At 41.5% G+C, this 21,636-nt stretch overlaps 1 protein-coding gene across 2 annotated transcripts in view; it reads right to left on the minus strand.

The window, feature by feature from the left end:
- Positions 1 to 251: 251 nt before the first annotated feature.
- syndig1 (synapse differentiation inducing 1) overlaps positions 252 to 21,636 on the minus strand; it is a 59,513-nt gene continuing 38,128 nt past the window's right edge. Inside the window, exon 4 of one of the 2 annotated variants that reach the window (XM_079634235.1) lies at positions 252 to 537. In XM_079634235.1, the coding sequence (XP_079490361.1) occupies positions 496 to 537 (42 nt within the window). In that variant the 3' untranslated portion in view covers positions 252 to 495. Of the gene's footprint in view, positions 538 to 12,929; positions 16,939 to 21,636 lie in introns of those variants that run through there. The other variant, XM_079634234.1, reaches the window with a different exon arrangement.

The raw sequence follows: 21,636 nt of genomic DNA on the forward strand, positions 1-21,636 counted from the left end.
GCCTGCTAATCCAGCGAAAATATCTTTAATTAGTGGCAACGGGTTGACCGGAACCTTGAAATCACCACAAATTCTGACTGATCCATCCCTTTTCAATAGAGAAACGTGGCCCACTTACACTCATTTTCTTCACAATCGTTTAGCCTGTAAGCTTCCGACAAACGCATGCAGTCGCGGATTACGAGCCGCTGTTAGCTGAATAACACTGTGATGAGGTTCAGTTTTTAGAAGGAAGAAGACAGGGTCGGCGTGACTGGGACTCGTACGTTTTATTAAATCAAAACAAACAAAAACAAACAAAAGGCGTGCACACAGCGCATTCACCGTAGTATCAGGTCACTACGACTCTTAAACTTTTTTAACTCTTTCCACTGGCTCAGCTCAACTCTTTCCACTCGATCACTTCACAACTCTTTCCACTCGATCAGTCCACAACTCTTTCCACTCGGTCACTTCAGTGGCGTACGAGTCCACAGTCCTTCTCTCTCTCGTCTCTCACTCCACAGCGGCGTATATCCGGTTTCTCCACGCCAATTTCTGCAACAAGACACAGGTGTTCGACATTTGCACTTTACCTACTTACTTTAGTGTGTTTTTGATCCACTTACTGTAAGTACATATTTAAATGAAAATTCATAATTACTTTTATTGTCTTTGAAATATGGTTAAAGTTTACTGTCAAGAATGTACTGACAAAGCTGTCATAAAAGTGTCCTCTCTTTCAGTAAACTTAAGTGCCCTTTTATTTCATTCATATTATATTATATGCAAGTGTGGTTTCTTAAAAATATACTTTTAAGATTTGAAGTATACTACAAGTGCACTTTCAACAGTAAATTACACATATTTACATGATGCAAACCAAATCCTAACCCTATAGTTAGTATATGTTGTTTATAATGTTGTGTATAATTACACTTTAACAAGTACAAGGGTGTAGATTTGGTTTGAACATTGGGGGGGTTTTCATGTGATCATGGTATAAATATTGGGGGGGTTGTGGGGGGATTGTAATGCATAGATTAAAATATTGGGGGGGGGGGTTATCTCCCCCCCAACCCCCCCACAAATTACGCCCCTGAACAAGTACACCTTACAATAAAGTGTAACCCAATATTCCAAATAAATCTCATTCTATGGACATTATAGGCTCTATACTGTAGAAATTGTAAGAGTAGTATGGTAGTAAGAGTTTGTATGGTATATGTATCCTGTCATTTTTGGTACAGAATGTCCTGCAAGCAGTGCTGTTGAGAAGGTCCATAAATTTGACCAGCTTCATTGATATGCACCTCACATAAACTGAGAAGAACATAAATTATTTTCTCCAATAATACCCTCAGGTGAAATCTGTGTTTTTTCCAATGTTCAGGTGCTCATTTGAATAATAAATTCATTGTAGCATTGGACAGTCTGATAAGGCCACTAGTCATTTCAGTCTGCCAATTATGAGACTGAAAATCTGCTTCCACCCCCAAGTCATGGCTTACAACAGGTATTATGTTGCAACCTAATTATTTGGGTTGAGGTGGAAGAGAGATTCACTAAAACCCACAAATGCAGTAAACACATACAAACCCCTCTAACATTATTAATGCTCTTGAGATCACATCTCAGCAAATGATTGTAAACATGGAACAACTGTGCATTAGGCTAATTGCACTCTTACGCCCAGATGCCATTTAACCCTTTTAGCAGAATAGTAACAGTATCAGTACAAATGCAGTTGATTGTGCTATGAACAACCGTGTTTGTCAGGAACAACGTTTGACGTTTCACTACGATTACTGGATGGGTGGATTATTGTAACATTTTACTTTTAAAAGGTAGCCTAAAAAAAACACAGGAAGGAAATGAGTGTGCATACAAAATGTGCAAAAACATCCATCTGCACCATTTCACATCAGTCTACAATTGTTCCATATCTACTGTAAGTGGCCACTGGAGGTCGCTAGAGGTAATGCATTCACAGTCAGGTCATTCATGTGACTGAGTTTGACGCTGTGTGCCAGAAATCTCTATAGCTGATCGACATTTTTCTCTCTCTTAAGTTCTCTCATCTCAGAAGCTCAGAAACATATTTCAGAGACCTTCAAGCTAGCGGGCTAATTCATGAAAGCAGCAAGTCTAAAGTTTACACCCTTGGTGAGCGGAGCGAGTTTTCACGGTGCTCATGCTGAATCTGAATAAAAGATTGCACCCGTTAGAGACTCTCTGCCATTATTAAGGAGCCAAGGGCTGTAACAGTGAAAACTCGTCGCTGAGACATCCACCAATGCCGACGTCTTCATCAGCCAGCGGACACAAGATCATCTGATGTTTGCACGCCAATATATGGATGCCACAGCTGCAGTGAGAGACTTTGTATGACTAAGTGGGTAAAACCAACCGCAGATACACATACAGGAGCACTACATTAAAGTCAACGTGGTAAAAAGACTATGTGCTCAGCTAATTCATCACATGGGACCTTGGACATCTAGAGAAATCAAGAACTGCCATATTCTAAATAATTCCAAGGAGGGTTTTGAATGTGTAATTCAAAATACTATAATGCTAGATCCTTAAGGTTGACAAGTACAAATTCCTGAACTTAACAATATCTGAGGAGCAAAATTGTCTGACTGAAGATTATCAGCAGTATTTTCATTTATGACTTTCAGTTGTTTCTGTTGTCCCCCCTTGATGTGTCCACAAAACGTAAATGTCTGATGTGAGTGGTAATATATAGTTTTAAAGATAAGTTAAAGCCACCACTCATCCAAATTTGAGTTTAGACATAAACACTCTAGGGCCTTACAGTACAAACAGATAAATTAGATCAACAAGATGTCATTACCTGCTGAGGAAACAGACAAAACCCCAGAAGCACAAAAAGTCAGGTCGAGCTCCCGTGACCGTAGTTTAACAACAAAGGGTCAAGAATTACATGAACAGGAAGCAAAGAGGAATGAAAAGGCATTCAACAAAGCCTATGATTCTTGGAAACACACAGCAAAGGAATTTAGAGTAAAATTGAAGGCTTTCTGCTCATCTGATGACCTTGAAAAAATCCAAACTAATATTAAATCCAAACAAGCTGTAGTACACCAAAATTATGAGCCCATTCGACGCAATCATACCACTACTCCTGATATTGTCAAAAGAATGGATGCATGTGACACTCTTACAGCTGAGATTTGTGACCTTGTCAGTAAAAGACTAGAGAACATAGATGAGGCTTTCAATGACCAACTAGAGAAAGAGAGAGTGAGAATAGTGCTGAATAAGGATGAGTATGAGTCAGTCTTTGGAAATACGAAAACAGAAACAGTAATTTCGGAGTCATCACAAGGATCAGGCAACCACTCAAGCGCCACCTCCAGGTCCTCTAGCAAACGTGCAGATGCAGAAGCAGAACTGGCCGCCAAAGTAGAACAGGCAAAAGCTATGCAAAAAATACACTTTCAACAGGCGAGACTCGACAAACTGGAGAGTGAATGGAAACTCAAGGAAGCACAGATGCTTGCAGAAATCAAGCAAAAAGAGGCTGAAATGAAACTAAAGCTAGAAGAGGAAAAAACAAGGTTACAACAGCTACAAGTGGATAATGAAGTGAAGGTAGCAGCAGCTCGGGTGAGAGCGTACAACAATTTTGATGGGTTTGAAAGCTTTGAGGAAGACACTGACCATAAAATTCAGTTTAGTGAGCAAAATGCTGGACTCAGAACCCCACTAAATCCACAAGCAATACCATATCAGCCTCATCCCGCACACACCGAGGCACCAGTAGCTCAGGAGGTCAGCCTAGCCCAGGCAATTGCAAGTTCACTTACCCTAAGCCGTCTACCTGTCCCAGAACCAACCACGTTTACTGGTGATCCCTTAAAGTTCATAGACTGGAAGATATCCTTTATGGCTCTCATCGACCAGAAGCCCCTCCCAGCTAGTGAGAAAATGCTCTATCTAAAGAGATATCTTGCTGGGGAAGCACGCAAGGCTGTTGAAGGATTTTTCTACCGAAATTCAGAGAAAGCATATCAGGGTGCCTGGGCAGTCTTACAAGATAGGTATGGAAGTCCATTCATTGTCCAAAGGGCCTTCAGAGACAAGCTCATGAAGTGGCCAAAGATAGCTGTTAATGACCCTATTGCATTAAGAGAGTTTGCAGATTTCCTTCAAGGTTGTGTCGAGGCCATTCCTCATGTTAAGGGCCTGGGTATTCTTAATGATTGTGAGGAAAATCACAAGCTCCTTAAAAAACTGCCTGAGTGGATGGTGCGCAGATGGAGTCGTATTGTTGTGGAAGAGCTAGACAGATCTGGAGACTATCCAAGTTTTGTGCATTTCACAGAGTTTATGCAAACCGAAGCTCGTATAGCTTGTAACCCAATTGCCTCCCCCCTTCTGATGAATGTTAAAAACACAGACGAGAGGCTTCCAAAGAGAGCCAAGGCGCTCAACACAAGCACTCAAATGAAAAACTTCACCCCAGGAACTCTGGAAAACTCAAAACCAAAGCCACCTTGCTTAGTTTGTAATGACGAAACACATGGTGTTGTTAAGTGTCCAACCTTTGCAGCAAAGACTATGGATGGAAAGAAGGCCTTTATTCATGAAAACCACCTGTGTTTTGGGTGCTTAAGAAAGGGGCACACTACCAAAGACTGTAAAAGGCGGCACACCTGCAGTACATGTGGTCGACGTCATCCAACCTGCTTGCATATAGAAAGAAATAGCAACCCTGTCGAATCAGCAAGCAACAATCCCGTAGCTACAGGAGACCATGCAAGCAAGGAAATTCACAAGGTTATGGCCCATGCTTTGACACAGCACGTTTCTGCCACCTCTAGCATTGTTCCAGTTCTTGTGTCATCAACAAAAGAGCCGCAGAAAGAAATTCTCACTTATGCTCTACTCGACACACAGAGCGACTCAACTTTCATCTTGGAAGATTTGGTCACGGAATTAAATGTGAACACTCAGTCAGTACAACTTAAACTCAGCACAATGACAGCTGTTAACACAGTCATAGCAAGCAAGACTGCCTATGGTTTACAAGTTCGGGGACTCAACTCTGAAAATTACATCCAATTACAGCAGATCTACACACGAGACTTCATCCCAGTCGACAAGTCTCACATCCCTACTAAAGGTACAGCGCTTCAGTGGCCTCATCTGAAACATCTAATAAACAAGTTACATCCACTCCAAGATTGCGAGGTTGGACTGCTAATTGGTTATGATTGCCCGTCAGCACTAGCTCCCTTGGAGGTCATCACAGGTGGTGAAAATGAACCTTTCGCACAAAGGACAATGCTTGGCTGGAGCATTATAGGGTCCGCCAATCCCCACTTGGATAGACAAGGAAATGAGAGCTTTGTGCATCGTGTTGCAGTGAAAGAGGTACCAGTGGCTACGGATGTGCTGAAAGTACTGGAATCAGATTTCAACGAGAGGAGCTATGAGGACAGGTACGTGTCGCAGGATGACGTTCGTTTCATACAGCTCCTTAGTGATAACATTAAGCAGAAAAAGGATGGACATTTTGAGATTCCCCTCCCCTTCAAGGGCAGTGGTCCACCGGCTCTCCCTAACAATAAGAAACTGGCTACTGTTCGGCTGCAACATCTAAAGAAGAAGTTAAAGGCCAACAAACAGTATTTTGACCATTACACCGCCTTCATGGAAGAAACTATCAAAAGGGGTGATGCCGAGCCAGCTCCTCCATTTTCAGAGGGAGAGACTGTGTGGTATATCCCACATCATGGGGTGTACAACCCCAAAAAGCCAGGGAAATTAAGAGTTGTGTTTGATTGCTCAGCAAAGTTCCGTGGGATTTCTCTAAATGACACTCTACTGACAGGCCCCGACCTAATTAACTCTTTAGTAGGAGTCCTTTGTCGCTTTAGAAGGGAAGCAGTTGCGGTGATCTGTGACATCGAAAGGATGTTCCACCAGTTCAGTGTCTCACCCGAAGTTCGCAACTACCTAAGGTTCCTCTGGTGGGAGGGTGGACTGTTAGACACAGAACCACAGGAGTATAGAATGACAGTCCACCTTTTTGGTGCAGCGTCCTCCCCTGGATGTGCCAATTTTGGTCTTAAGTATCTGGCACAACAACACAAGGTTGACCACTCGACAGCTTCAGTATTTGTAGAGAAGAACTTCTACGTGGACGATGGGTTAACCAGTGTTCCAACAGTCAAAGAAGCTAAGGAACTAATTGTCGAAGCACAGGAACTGTGCAAAAGTGCAGGTCTACGTCTGCACAAGTTCAATTCAAATCAAATGGAGGTCCTCTCCTGTGTGGCCCCATCAGAAAGGGCAGTAACCACTGATCCCCTCAACCTTAATCCAGACGCAACACCAGAAGGTCACATACTTGGCATTCAGTGGTCGTCAGAAAACGACACCTTCAGCTTCAACATTGATGCAAAGGACCACCCCCCAACTCGCCGTGGTCTATTGTCAGTCGTTGCATCTCTGTATGACCCACTCGGATTTGTAGCTCCTTTCACTCTGAATGGCAAGTGCATCCTACAGGAGCTATGTCGTAGAGGTATTGGATGGGACGATCCTATTCCTGAGCACTTGCGTTCACGGTGGGAGGAATGGAAGAATGGTTTACGGAGGTTAAAGGAAGTTGCCATACCCAGATGTTACCATCCTCAAACTTTTGGTAAAATTGTTAGGGTGGAACTGCACCACTTCTCAGATGCCAGTAGTGCAGGATATGGTTCATGTTCCTATCTCAGATACAAAAACGACAAGGACGAGATTCATTGCAGTCTCGTAATGGCCAAAGCGAGGGTTGCACCTACGAAGATCACAAGCATCCCAAGATTGGAACTCTCAGCCGCAGTCACCGCAGCCAGGATGAGTGTTATGCTTAAGGCAGAACTCGAGATGGAAATTGAACAAGAACTCTTCTGGACAGATTCACAAGTAGTGTTGGCTTACATCAACAATGAGGCACGAAGGTTCCATGTGTTCGTGGCAAACCGTGTTCAACTGATAAGAGAGATTACAGACCCAAATCAATGGAATTACGTAGATACAGCTCAAAACCCAGCTGACCACGCCTCTAGAGGTCTTCATGCAGCAGACATATCTTCGACTCGCTGGCTATCAGGGCCCAAGTTTCTATGGGAACAGGAAGTGCTCCCTACACCTAAGCCTTCAACCGAGCTGCTCGCAGTTGATCCGGAAGTTAAATCGATTCAAGTGTTTGTAAATCAAGTCAGTGACTGGAACGACATTCTATGCCGCATGAGCCGGTTTTCCACCTGGACAATGCTAGTTAAGGTGGTTGCAAGAATCAAAAGACTGGGGTCCAAGCTAACATATCACGGTGAAACTGTGACTGTCGAGGAACGTAGGAGGGCTGCTGAGGTGGTGATTCAGCTCGTTCAGCAGCAAGCCTTCCCTCAAGAGCTAAAGGCACTGCAAAGGAACTCTCATGGGGACATTATTCCCAGTTCAAGTCCTCTTTTTTGTCTCGACCCCATTCTGGATGGGAGACTTCTTCGCGTTGGCGGAAGACTTAAGGGATCATCCCTCAGTCAAGAACTAAAGCACCCCATCATTCTCCCAAAAGACGGCCACATCACTAAGCTTATCCTGTCACACTACCATGCCCAGATCTGTCACCAGGGTCGGAGCCAGACCTTAATGGAACTCAGGGCAAATGGTTTTTGGGTCATTGGTGGGAGTAAACTAGTCGCCAAGTTGATACATATATGTGTGAAATGTCGGAAGCTCAGACGACCAGTTGAGGAGCAACGAATGTCTGAACTCCCCAGAGAACGCTGTGAAGTCTCTGCTCCCTTCATGTTCTGCGGAATGGATTGCTTCGGCCCATTTGTCACCAAACGAGGTCGCAAAGAGTGCAAGAGATATGGACTCATATTCACATGCCTGTCTTCTCGAGCAGTCCATCTTGAAATGCTTGAAGACATGTCCACCGACGCCTTCATTAACGCTTTAAGGTGTTTTATTAGCCTTAGAGGTGCTGTTTGCCAACTCCGCTGTGATCAGGGCACAAACTTCGTGGGTGCGAAAAATGAGTTCAAGGAAGCCCTCAAGCAATGTGATACAGAGGCACTGGAAGCCTTTCTGGCGGATAAACAGTGCGAGTTCATTCTCAATGCTCCTTCAGCGAGTCATGCAGGTGGTGTGTGGGAGCGACAAATTCGGACCATCCGCAACGTGCTGAATGTTACGATCGCTCAGTGTTCAGGTAGACTAGATGATGCCTCCCTTAGAACGCTGTTCTATGAAGCTATGGCCATCGTCAACAGTCGCCCATTAAACGTTGATGGGATCAATGATCCTATGGCACCAGAACCCCTGACTCCAAACCACCTTATCCTGATGAAAGCTAAGGTTGCCTTACCACCTCCCGGAAAGTTCGTAAAGGAAGATGTGTACGCCGCGAAAAGATGGCGCAGAGTACAATACTTAACCGAACAGTTCTGGAGCCGGTGGAAAAAAGAATACCTTCTGAATACGTCCATTAGGCAAAAGTGGCATGTACCCCGGCGCAACTTGAAAGTGAATGACATAGTCATCATAATGGAAGATACACTCCCAAGGAACCAGTGGCAACTAGGGCGAGTGGTTGAAACTACAGAAGGGTCAGATGGTTTAGTTCGTCGGGTAAAGGTACAAGTGGGGGAACGGAAACTAACGCAGAAACAGAACCATCGATCTAAGCCCTCAATCATCGAACGGCCGATCCAAAAGCTGGTGCTCCTCCTTGAAAATGATTAATGGTCTGTCAATCTTAAGTACACTTACATCAAACATGTTGGTCTAACAGTTTTATTTAAGGTGACCCTATTTTTTATTTGTGACCTATACTTTAGTCAGTTATTATAGTCTAGAAATCATGGTATGAGTTCATTTATCATAACATGATTGGTGGGAGTGTAAGTGGCCACTGGAGGTCGCTAGAGGTAATGCATTCACAGTCAGGTCATTCATGTGACTGAGTTTGACGCTGTGTGCCAGAAATCTCTATAGCTGATCGACATTTTTCTCTCTCTTAAGTTCTCTCATCTCAGAAGCTCAGAAACATATTTCAGAGACCTTCAAGCTAGCGGGCTAATTCATGAAAGCAGCAAGTCTAAAGTTTACACCCTTGGTGAGCGGAGCGAGTTTTCACGGTGCTCATGCTGAATCTGAATAAAAGATTGCACCCGTTAGAGACTCTCTGCCATTATTAAGGAGCCAAGGGCTGTAACATCTACCTCTGAAAGTCTCTTATGCTAACCAGCTCTGCATTTATGTGATGAAAAATACAGTAAAAAGACAATTTGGAACAACTATTTTATATTTTAATATATTTTCAAATGTAATTTATTCCTGTGATGCAAAGCTGAATTTACTCCAGTCTTCAGTGTCACATGACATATCACATATCAGAAATCATTCTAATATGCTGAAACATTTCTTTTTTTATCAATGTTTAAAAATGTTGTGGAAAGTAAGAAACAAAATCATACTTTTATTCAGCAAGGACAAAATAAATTAATCAAAAATGACAGTTTATAAGACATTCATAATGTTACAAAAGAATTACAAATAAATTCTGAATATTTCAATAAATGCTATCACTGTGTCAGAGTTTGTGATAGACTAGGCAGACGAAGATGAAGATTACGGTTCAAATATAGTCTTTAATGATAATCCACAGGTATATACAAAATAAGGTAGAAAATTACCACTTAACATTAGAGTAACTACTCATGTAGGGATAGACGACACCAGACACTGAACTGACGGAGAACCGAACATACAGGTAATGATGATGGAGATTGATGAGTGCACAGCTGAACATAATACGTGTCCGTGACCACAAATGAAGGATTAAGGCAGACGATGACCAAACCCAAAGAGTCCAAAGAAACGTGATTGTGAAAGAACGCCCCCTCCCGGTAGGTGCGACTTCGCACCGTGGAAATGAGGAGACGAAGAGGATGAGGTGATGGTTAAGGCGGCTGGCAAAGGGATGGTACAGACTGGCAGGAGGAGGTTCTGGAGGTGGACGGACGACCGGGAGGAGGACGAACAACAAAGTCCAGGCCGGTGATAAAGGTGGAGTGAGCCAAGGGATGACCTTGAGCAGGGGATCATCCCTTGGCTCACTCCAATCTCCCTTGGCTCACAATCATCCCAATGGTTCTTCCTCCAGGCCACAGCCAGGGGAGTGCCCCATGTCGGCGTTGATGGAGGGAGGAACCATGGGGATGACCGGAGATAATGACAGCGAGGATGGAGGCCACTGCGCAGCTGATGAGCCGAGGTGGTGGAGAGATGGCAAGGATCTTGGAGATCCGGAGGTCTGAAGCGATCTCTTACCCAGGTGGAGCCGACGTGCCGGGGGAGGCTGGCGAGGCCGAATGGCCCACGCTGAAGTCGAGTGCAGGGGCTGGAGCCAGGGCGACGGGTTGAAGCAGAACGTAGCGCACTGAGGCTGGGGACAGAACTTCAGGCTCCTCATGCCCAGGAGGTGGTGCCACGCTACTGAGAGGAGACAGGGGTTGTACCGAAGGATTGATGGAAGACGGTGATAACTGGGTGGCGCTGATGGCTGGAGACTGGGGAAGAGACTAAAGACAAATGGCGGGAGAGGTGGTGGGAGAGGGGGGCTGGGCGGGGCTAACAGGACTGAAGATGACAATATAAAGGGATACAGAGAATTCATACCCTTCATAGCTTCCATACCCTCTAACAAATATAGTCTTTAATGATAATCCATATATACAAAATAAGGGAGAAAATTCCCACTTAACATTAGAGTATCTACTCATGTAGGGATAGATGACACTGGATACTAAACTGACAGAGAACTGAACATACAGATGATGGTGATTGATGAGTGCACAGCTGAACATAATAAGTATCTGCGACCACAAATGAATAATGAAACACAAAGGCCACATTTACACATAGCCGGGTATTTAGAGAAACGAATATTTCCCCCCCTCCGTTTTCAATAATAACATCGTGCACACAACCCGCATAAATACACCGTCGAGCGCCATCATAACTATGCCAAACCTATGGGCGGCAGTGTAGGGAGAAGGATAAATCCATGCAAGCCAATCAGAATCCTCAGAATCGACAAGAGAGAACCTAAAACCCCGTTTCTCCCAGTTGACACGACAACATATAACCAGCGTTTTCAGACATCTCCACTTTGGCCGGAGTTTTTAGAAATAATCGTTTTCTGGGATCAAAACGGCGTTTTCGTGTAAATGACAGGCCAAAACGCAGAGAAATATCTGCGTTTTCCCATTGTGTAAACGGGGCCAAAGAGTCCAAACAAACGTGATTGTGACACATTGTAACTTTAGAGCAATTTAATGCTTCCTTGCTGAAAATATAATGTACTAAGAATCAATTATTTGAACCAGATTTTAAATCAGAATTTAATCCAGAAGATGCTGAACTGATCATAAGCACCCACATAGTCGTATAATTACATTTATTTGAGTTATAAGCCTGTGTTATGCTTTCCTCCTCCGCTGGTGGAAAACTGCAGATGTGAACTTCCCAACGAATGACTCACCATCTCATCGCAGTAACAGATGCTGCTGAGAGACTCAGCCCTTCAAATGAATCCTATGAACTAGGATCGTAAAAACCCTTATATTTACCGGGACCATGCAAAGACCTCATTGATTTAATGACTGTCTTACATCCCCGTTTTAGGATTAATTAAATTACAAACACTGTCATTGAATTGTTACATAAACCCACCAATGCACATTAACTCTCTCTCATCCTATCTTTCTGTCCAAGTGTTATAGTTAATGCTAAGGTCTTTATTAACCCTATAAAGCCTAAAAAAGCTCAAACTTTGCTGAATGTACTTTTTTTAGCAAGTAAAAAGCCTTTAAGTGTAATTCTAAAAAATGTCCCCCGTCAGTTCATGGTAGGCTACTGTAAACTTGTCTTGTAAAATCTTTTATGATTTTAATGAAATTTTAAATTGTTAGTAATATTTCAAGATGATGTTCATTTGATCATCTCTCAGTCATTATTGTATTGCTGCATTGCATTATGTTTTATTATTTAATATGGCTGAGTTAATTTCTTCTAGATGGGCATCCTGTTCAGACAACATGACTGTTCCCTCAATTAGGAAGCAGTGTTTAACAAGTTGCCTTCTTTTGTTTATGCAAACTATACAATTTGAGATCCTAACCTCAGGCAATATCTCTGGCAGACTGTGGAGATCTCTCTTCTTTTATGAAATATGCACAGGTGATTAGTTATTCAGCCAGCCCATGGGAACTGTAGAATGAAAACTTCAGGATAGACAACAGTCTTCCTTTATTCACCCTCAAAATGTGTGTGCTAGTACAATATTTGATTATATAGAACAACATATGCTGATGCCGAAAGTTTGGTTGTTTTGCTCATTGTGTTCACTTGTTTTTTCCTACTAATCTTTAAAACACTGATAATAACACCATAAAAACTCAAATGTTTTTTCAAATGTTTAAATTTACCTAAACTTTGTGTCACAACTATAATATAATCTTAATATAAATTTAACCATACTTAAACATAAATTAACATAACTGTTTGTTTGCCATTCCACTGTATACATATATAAGCCTATATAATGTCAATCATTTTTGATGATAGTGGTCCTGACAGAACTGAGTTAATGTTAAGTTTGTATTGTTGGAGCAAATGCAGTGTGCAAATGTGTTCTTATTGGTGTTCCGTGAACGTACTTTGTGAATGAGTGTTTGTTTAATCCACAGCATGAAGAAGTTCAAGATTAATGTACAATGTACAAATGTACAAGGTTAAATAAGATGCACTTCTAGATAAAAGATTTGGAAAATTAGACACAAATTTAAGATTCCATCTGTGAACCTTAATTGTTTTAACACTGCATCATAAACATAAAATATATTAACATAACGTAAAAAGACATTATGAGATCAAATGGCCCAAATCAGACAAACACACCGGCACCATGTTTGAATGAAAAGACAACATTTAATTAGCATGAGCTTGCTGGCAAGAGGTGTTTCCCAAAGTGTGGGAGAAAATTTGACAGAGGAGGCATTTACAGCTTTATAGATAGACATAAACTGAATAGTATAAACTGAAAGCCTTAGGACTTTATAATAGAGTAGTTAATTGTGAATGTTACAGCCCCACAAGAATGACTTCACCCATACATTCAGAAAAAAGTCCACACGCAGGCTTGAGCAACCCATCTATATGGCTTCATGTTCATTTTGTTTCTGTAATATCAAAAGAGTGTTGAAAATGCCCCTTCGTGTTTCACAAACCTTAAGATTTAGAACCTCTTAAAAAGGCTTGAAAGCACTGTGGCACTTTAAATAGATGTTTTACATAATCCAAAAAAAACATTCAATAAAAGTCATCTGATTGTTCAGTTTCTAATTCAGATCTTGTTCGGATCTTTTGACAGGTTAGATCTGTATACCAAATACTGTGTCTGTGACAACCCAATATTAAAGTCAAGATGAAATACTGTTCACAGCCCATGTAACTTCTATAATCTGATTTCTGAGTGATAAAATTCAACAAGAAAAAAAATGGGTGGGGTTGCACCAGCCGTTTGTAAGATCTTGGAACATAAAGTCTACACTAGAGGCTCAGTAACGTCGTAAGACATTGTGTCGATGTAGTGACACTAGGGGTAGCCCTTTAGAGCTCCATGTACCTCTGAAATTTCAGAAAAGGCCAATGATAATTGGTAAATGGAATTTGCAAGCCACTCCCCTGGAAATACAGGAATAAAAGGAGCTTGCTCCACTCATTCAGGTTGGTGCTGAGGAGCCGAGACAGTGTCTTGGCCATTTCAGGTAGTTCAGTGTTGTGGCAGGAGGGTCACAACATCTCATTCCCTCCATCAGGGAAAAGAGTTAACAATAGTAACCAAGACGTTCCCTATCTGTCACTTACACATTATTGTGTCGATGTGTTGACACTAGTGGTCCCTATGCTATACGCCACAACCAGGTTAACTGTGTTACAAGGTTTGACGGTGCAGATATCAGAAAACAGCTGCGTGCCTAAGAACAAGTGAACTTAGGCCACATCGTAACCTTTCCAATGCTCCAAGTAAGTTGCCGTAGTCCTTCGTACCACAAGGGGCAGTAAGGATCGTACTTACAATGGAAATAGGTTGCTTCAGCCATTTTGACCTTTTCTGTTTTTTAGGTTTTTTTGCTTTTGTTTTTTTACAAAAACTTACAGCTGAGCAGGCCAGACGTGGAAAATATATCACATGGACTTACCAACCAGGAGGTGCTACAAATTGAGAAAGTCTCTGTGAAGGGTGCCTGAGAAGGGAGAAACCGACAGGGAAACAGTATTGGTGTACTTCATATGGGATTACCAATAGCTAATCAGCACATATGGAGCACTAAGCCCAAGTATACGGCCTCTCCTGAAAAGGGGCATAGCATGAGTAATGGGCTTAGTAGCACAATTTTCTGCTAGCGCGAGACTTCAGAGAAAAAGAAAAGTCAGTGGGCTTTAATCGGTTATGGTCAATTACTGCATTGATGCAGAATCGTCCACATCCGCATCGCGATACATCGATGCAACGATTAATTTCAACACCCCTAGGGGAAAGGCACTGAGTGCCAGTGATATACCCAGCCATTAACCTGTTCGTACCCAGTAACACTTGGGATGAAACTGGATCCACTCTGAGATTATAAAATCTTGCAAAAGTATTGGGTGTAACCCACCCCACTTCTCTACAGATGTCTGTCAGGGAGGCGCCATTCACTAGTGCCCAGGAGGAAGCAACTCTACTGGTGGAGTGTGCTCGTATTCCCAGGGGCACAGCACGCCCTGGGCTTGGTATGCCTTAGAAATGGCATCCACAATCCAGTGTGTGATCCTTTGCTTGGAGACAGCCTTCCCCTTCTGCTGTCCCCCGTAACATACAAATAGCTGTTCAGATCGTCTAAAGCTCTCAGTGCTCTCCAAATAAATGTGCAGGCCATGAACTGGACACTGCAGAGATAAGGCTGTGTCTGTCTCAAACCTGAGGAAGGGCTTGCAAGTTCACTACCTGATAGACCTGAAGGATAGGTCACCTTCCTGCAGGAGGACCTCCATTAGGACCTGCGATAGGCAGACAGCGTGGGACCTCGGAGGCCAGTAGGTTGCTGAGGCAGGACGTGTCTGATTGCCTCCATCTGCTTCTTCACTGCTGTTAACTGTTGTAAGAAGACCTCAGAAGTGTTGCCAAAGAGGCCACCTTGGGAGATGGGAGCGTTGAGAAAGCGCACTTTCCCTGCATCATCCCGGCAAGGTTAAGCCATAGATGGACATCGCCTGACCCAGAACCCGTGTCGTGACTTTTGTCGCTGAGCGCAGCTCTTGCATTAGCCTTGGGTCGGACCTGCCCCTGTGCAGTTCTTTCAATGTCCTAACCTGATGGACCTGCAGGATGGCCATGGCATGCAGGGCGGAGGCAGCTTGTCTAGCAGCAAAAGGCAAACTGGAAGGGAGTCTTAGACGGTTCCTCCAGGTGGCAGCCTTCTGCGGGCACAGATGCACCGTACTCACATGATCAACCTGTGGCACCTCCGAGTACCCCCTGGCTGCCCCGCCATTGAGTGTAGTGAGGGCAGAAGAACCTGCAAAGCATGTTCTGGCAGTGAAAGCTGCCTTCCATGACTTTGTGAGCTGGTACACTTCTGGGACGAAAGACACTGGGACTGTGCATCACACTTTGAGCCCAGAAACCAATCATCCAACCGCGAAAGCACCAGACAGGGTGGCCCGGGCAAGCACAGCAGCCAACTCAGCCTGCGCCATCACTGGAGATAGTGGGGGCCTAGGCGAGTCATCCGCTACCCTTCGATGCTGCAATCAACAGTTTATAGAAGGTGAACCACCTAACTCATCCGTGAACTCAACTGAATGAGCGTGCTGAGGAATGCGAGGCCTATGGGGATTCACCCAGCGGAAAAACTTCCATTGAAATGCTCAGACTGCCCTTGGCTCTTGGCGCCTCAGTCTTGTGTGCATCCGCTGCAATTCAATCAATCTGCTGTTTTATTCTGACTGTTTCCCCTGGTTGGAGGCTTCCATAAATATTTAGTTTATACATAGTTACAGTATGTTTCAACTAATTTTAATGGTGCAACAAATTATATTTAGTAGTCTGTAAGTTGTACTTTCTTTTACTTTCGAAAATTATTTCGCAATTAGACTAAGTTGTAACTTAGGCACAGCTGTTGCAACCGGTTTGATTTCATCTAGTGGGAATTTATTGGATTGGCCATCCATTATTCAATGGTATCTGATGACAAATAGGAAAGTTGTTTCAGTGGTGGAGCAAAAGATTCAATTTTACTGAACAATTTCTTTGGAAAAATGTGCAAATTATGAGCGGGAACATGCATTAAGTAAATCAGTTCTTTATTTAAGTAAATGAGGTCCCTTTTGATTTCAAATTGACTTTAATTTGGCCAAAATCTCATGTGTGTAGCATTAGATTTGCACTTGCACAAACGTTGAGCACAAAAAAAAAGGCATAGTCCATAGTGGTGGAGGCATAGTCACAAGAAAATGTAGAAAGGTGATCAGGACATTTACACAAACAATTATGTTCCCAATGAAATGGGAACGTGACTTTTAAAAGTGCAGAAGTGGAACACATTGCTGGTGAGTCCCATATTGTGACCTTTGGGCGTCTTCTCAAAAAGCTGATCCCAAAGTAAACCAGTCTTTATCTGACTGCTGAAAAGATAGAGTGGTTTGGGCATGAGAAGGCTACAAGTGATTGTTTTTGGAGAGGTATGCGATAAGGGCCACAGCCACACCCACGTAGATGCCCGTCCCGATGGTGATGGACAGTACGGCGAGGAAGAGCGCACGTCTGGAGCTGGAGCTGGCATGGTGAAAGTCCCCTTTAGTCACCGCTTTGTTAGTCTGCATGAGAGAGGTAGAACAAAGACAAAAATAGCACATGTTGACATGTTTTGGAAAGGTTTGCAGTGTGAATGAGCTATGATCGCATAAGAGAGATGCAGAGAGAAAGAAAACAGAGAAATTATTAATTGGCCCTTCTCCAACAGCTGACTGACAGATCTGGTAAAGAGCATAAATAATAAGTGCTGCATGACTCAGAGCTCTCCTGCGGGGGCTTGCAGCCTTTGAAGTCCAGGAAACGTTGCCAAGATTAAGGAGAGATATTTCTGATGAATTCATTTACATCTCAACACCCTGCTACAACGTTGTTATCCTTCCTTGCTCACTTACAGATGCTCCTACCTGACCGCTCAGAGATATTTCACCATATATTACCTAGATTTATTGCATAATGGTTGTAATTGCATACAGAGAAAAGTTGGACTGTCTGTCTGTAGGCTTGTCTTTTTTTTATTTTTGCCAACATCAACATCAAACAGTTCGGCCCACAATAATCTGATGATGCTAATCGGGTTGTATTGAAATTGCCCTCACATTTAGCAGCCGATCATAATTCAGCAACATCTGACCAACTGCATCATGAGGTAGGAACAAAAAAAAATGAGTCATGCTCAAATGTGTATTTCTTTTTTGCCTGGATGATATAAAGCGAATGTGTGACAGCGTAGCAAAAAATGAGAGCATGTTTAAGAAATAGAGATTAAACAGTATGACAATTTCATATCACAATTATAGTGATTAAAATGATCATGGTAATAATGTTATCACGGAAAATATATAGAAAACCAACAAAACAATTCAAAACTGACCTAATTGCATATGTACTTGTAGGAGTATCCCTTTCAGATGCAAAATTTATGGGAGGAGAGTATTTAAATAAATCCCGCAAGGTGATTTACTGCACTAGTCGATTTACTGGTATTTGCACCATTATTTACTGTCCAAAAAAGCATGTCTTAAACCAGATACTAATTTTTGCTGTTCTTTGGTAGATTGTGTTGGTCATAATGGGAATGATCCGGCTGATCTGCGTTCTTTAATTTGCGTGTCGTCAGTAGATCACGTGCAGAACTCCCATCTGTGCTTTTTTTGGAATTGCGCTTTCATGCTAATTTGCCCCGTTTAGTAAATCTGGCCCATAAAATTATCTACTAACATGTACTTACATGTTAATAAAATAAAATAAAGTGTTATAAAATGATAAACCTCATATTTCAGCCAATTTTTAAGAAAAAGGGATGCGTCAAAATGATAAATGATTATAAGAATTGTATCTGCTCTGTGAATAACTCTAGATACCAAATACAAATTTACAACTGTGAACATTTGGTCCAATTTTCAATGTCTTAATTCATTAAACATCACCTTTCCATGCCATTTTAGTGCAAATGCATACACTACCATTAAAAAAAACTGCACAAGGAACATGAATTACGAGTTTTTCATGTCAACTACAAGCCAAGGCCATGTTTCTGAGTTGATACAATAAAAGGAGAAGATAAAGTGAAAGATAACATGAAAGAGCAAAGAGGTAGTCGACTGGACAGGATCTGATCAAATATTGTACTAGGAGCTATTTAGAAAGAATTCACAGGCATAATTAACCCATGAGAGCTTCGTCCATCTGGAAGATCCAGCTTCCAGTGAAAGTGGTCATTGACAGGGCAGCTGTAAAATGTATGTGTTCTGCCTGCTTCTGGGACTCTTGAGATTACGGCAAGATGTCAGCGCTTCCGACAGCATGGCAACATCCTGCAGACAGGCATGCTGTAATAATACTTGCATGTTACTTGACACTCACTGCTGTCCTTTACAAAGCTTTTCTACAAACTATTGTAATACCTGGCAACACATGAAGGTGATTTAATTTAGTGAGTGAATAATTCTTGCTGTGTTCTTGATTTGATCATTTTTCATTTAAGCCTCTTATAATAACACCTGGCAACTAGATATACTTATTTGAAGTATTACGACAAAGTATTGCATTTTGTTACATACTGGTCCCACACCATCTGTGCTACAATTTCGATACCTCAAATTGTGTGCTATTACTTTTCTAAGCAATAAGATATGATTTCCGCCTGAAGAATGACAAAAAGGCAAGATCAAATCCTGTAGACTTTCACTGAAGGAGGAACCCAAGCCATATTTAGAGACCGGGATCTCAATGAGACTTTGGTGTGAGCTCTCTTGACTCTTCAGGCCTGAAAGCAACCACCAAAACACCATAGACACTGCAGCAACTAGTTTATACATAACAAGCATTTGAAACGTATTTGTGCTTATCTAATTTGTGCATTAATGGATGTTATGTTCAATAAAGTTTATTAGTTAAGTTAATTTACCTTTGAACATCCCTTTAAGTAAAAATATTTCCCTGCAGGTAAATTATTAAATATTTTCAAAAAGGCCACATCATTAAATTCATATAATTGACTGTATTTTGCCACTTTTTTTTTCATTTAAATTAAAAACTTCCTTTAAGATGAGTTTCTGCACTTAGTATTGATTAATTACATAAACAATATTATTTATTATATATAACAATATTTTGGTAACATTTGACTTTACTATAAGCTCTCATTCACTAATATGCATTCACTAATATCAACAGAGAGCAATGAATTTATTAGTGTTTAATATATACATATATATATATATATATATATATATATATATATATATATATATATATATATATATATATATTATATTAGTATAGTAGGCTATATTAAAAAATACAACATCATTGTTAGTTCATGTTAGATCAGGTGCAGTAGCTAAATTATATTAACAGATAAAATGTTTCGTTTTAATAATATATTAAATGAACTAAGAATAATAAATGCTTTAGCAATGTTTAACATAATTTGTTAATGTTAGCTGACATAATGTTAACAAATGGAACCGTACCAATATTTTTAATAGGAAATGTGAGGGAAAATATCCCCCTGTACATCTATGTGAAATAAACTACCATTCGTGAAGTTAAAATTAGTTATTTTACGCAAACTTTAATATGTTTAAAAGCGAGATGATGCTATAACGCACGTGCCCAAATAGAGATGCGCTCGAGCCGCCGATCCGCGTCTTTCCTCGAGTACAGCGAGATCTTCAGTTCTTTTACTGTTTGAAAAATGCACCTCGAGACTCCAGCGTCATGCATCGAGACGCGAGTGTAGCGTTCTACTATGACATCATAGTTCATTATACTGCGCGCACTAGCAGAATCTCTCTGAGGGTTTATAGCAGGAGTTTCGCGGTACAGTTTTGTGAGTTTTGTGTGAGAGACAGAGTCTACATCCAGTGCCGGTTTGCAGATACTGAAACACAGTGTACAGACTAAACACGTTGTGCAGCTTTTATAGTGTCACACAGTGATTAGACCACAGTGTTTTCAGAGTCTTCACACAGTCTCCAGATTGGCGAATTCTCCACCGGGCATCATGTCCACACCATCTTTGTCCCGTTCTGTGGGGAATGTGGAGAGGTGGCTATGTGAGTTGTCCAGCTTTAGCAGCAGAGGAACGTACATCATTGAGAAGGGGAGCAACTACATATCTGAGAGCCAACATGAACAGGGCAGTTGCGGAAACAGGAGTTTGTCCAGATCCAACAGTCTTAACGGGAGTTTGTCCAGATCCAACAGCTTTGAGTTGATGTGTCCTCCACTGCCTGGTCAAGTTCCCGTCGAGCCAATGAAGACTTCTAATGTCCCGACTGCTCAGGGTTTCATGGACGCTTCACCAGTGAACAAGAGCTCGACAGGTGAGACTGAAATAACGATGGGTGGTATAATGACCGCTTTACATTGTTTGGCAAGTTAAAGTTACCATTGCTCACCAAAAAAAAATCTGTTTTTTTTTTTTTTCTGAAATATTTTAATTGGACAAAACCGTTCTCAGAATATTTTTTTGTTAGCTGGGAAGCACAATAAGCCATGAACTCACTCGTCCTGTCTGACACACACCTGAAACACACACGCGCACAGAAACCCATTTCTCAGACCGCATACGATCCTGAATATCTCTTTTTCAAGACTTGTTGTGCTTGAATGGTCAAATAGTAAATACACACAAAATTATGTCAAAATGGCTGTTGTGGCCAGTGTTCATGTAAACCGAGTTGGTTTTGTCTTTAATAAGACATTATGATTATGTATTTTATAAAATCAATGTTAATAGGCCTACAATTATTTAAATATATTATAATTAATATAAATAAAGGTGCAATATATATAGACATTTTTTTGTGATTCTTTATATTATTAAACATTTTGTGTTTATAACTATTTACAACAAAGCCCAAGATCCGCCCATAACCGTAAGACTAAATAAAAATAGATAAATATGACAATAAATAAAAATAAAATTGACCAAAACTTAGGAGGATCTCAAAGACTTGTTGATAAAGTCTCAATAAGGTTCAACCAAAATTGTATCGTCTGTTGGCTCCGTGCACTTTAGCTGTGGTACACTCCAAAAGAGCAATGCCCAGCAAATAGGACATCCAGAAAGGTGAAATATATTTTAATATATGGCCCATATGACCTTTGCCATAACTGTGCCAAATGAGGCCTGTAAATGTAGGCCTATGCTCTCTTTTTCAAGATTAAAAAGAACAAATAAAATAATGATTATATAATTATTATAATTAGTTATAAAACATCTATTATTACTTAATATTGTCAAATACATT

This window comes from Phoxinus phoxinus (genome assembly GCF_949152265.1).
Source record: "Phoxinus phoxinus genome assembly, chromosome: 14".
Taxonomy (NCBI): domain Eukaryota; kingdom Metazoa; phylum Chordata; class Actinopteri; order Cypriniformes; family Leuciscidae; genus Phoxinus; species Phoxinus phoxinus.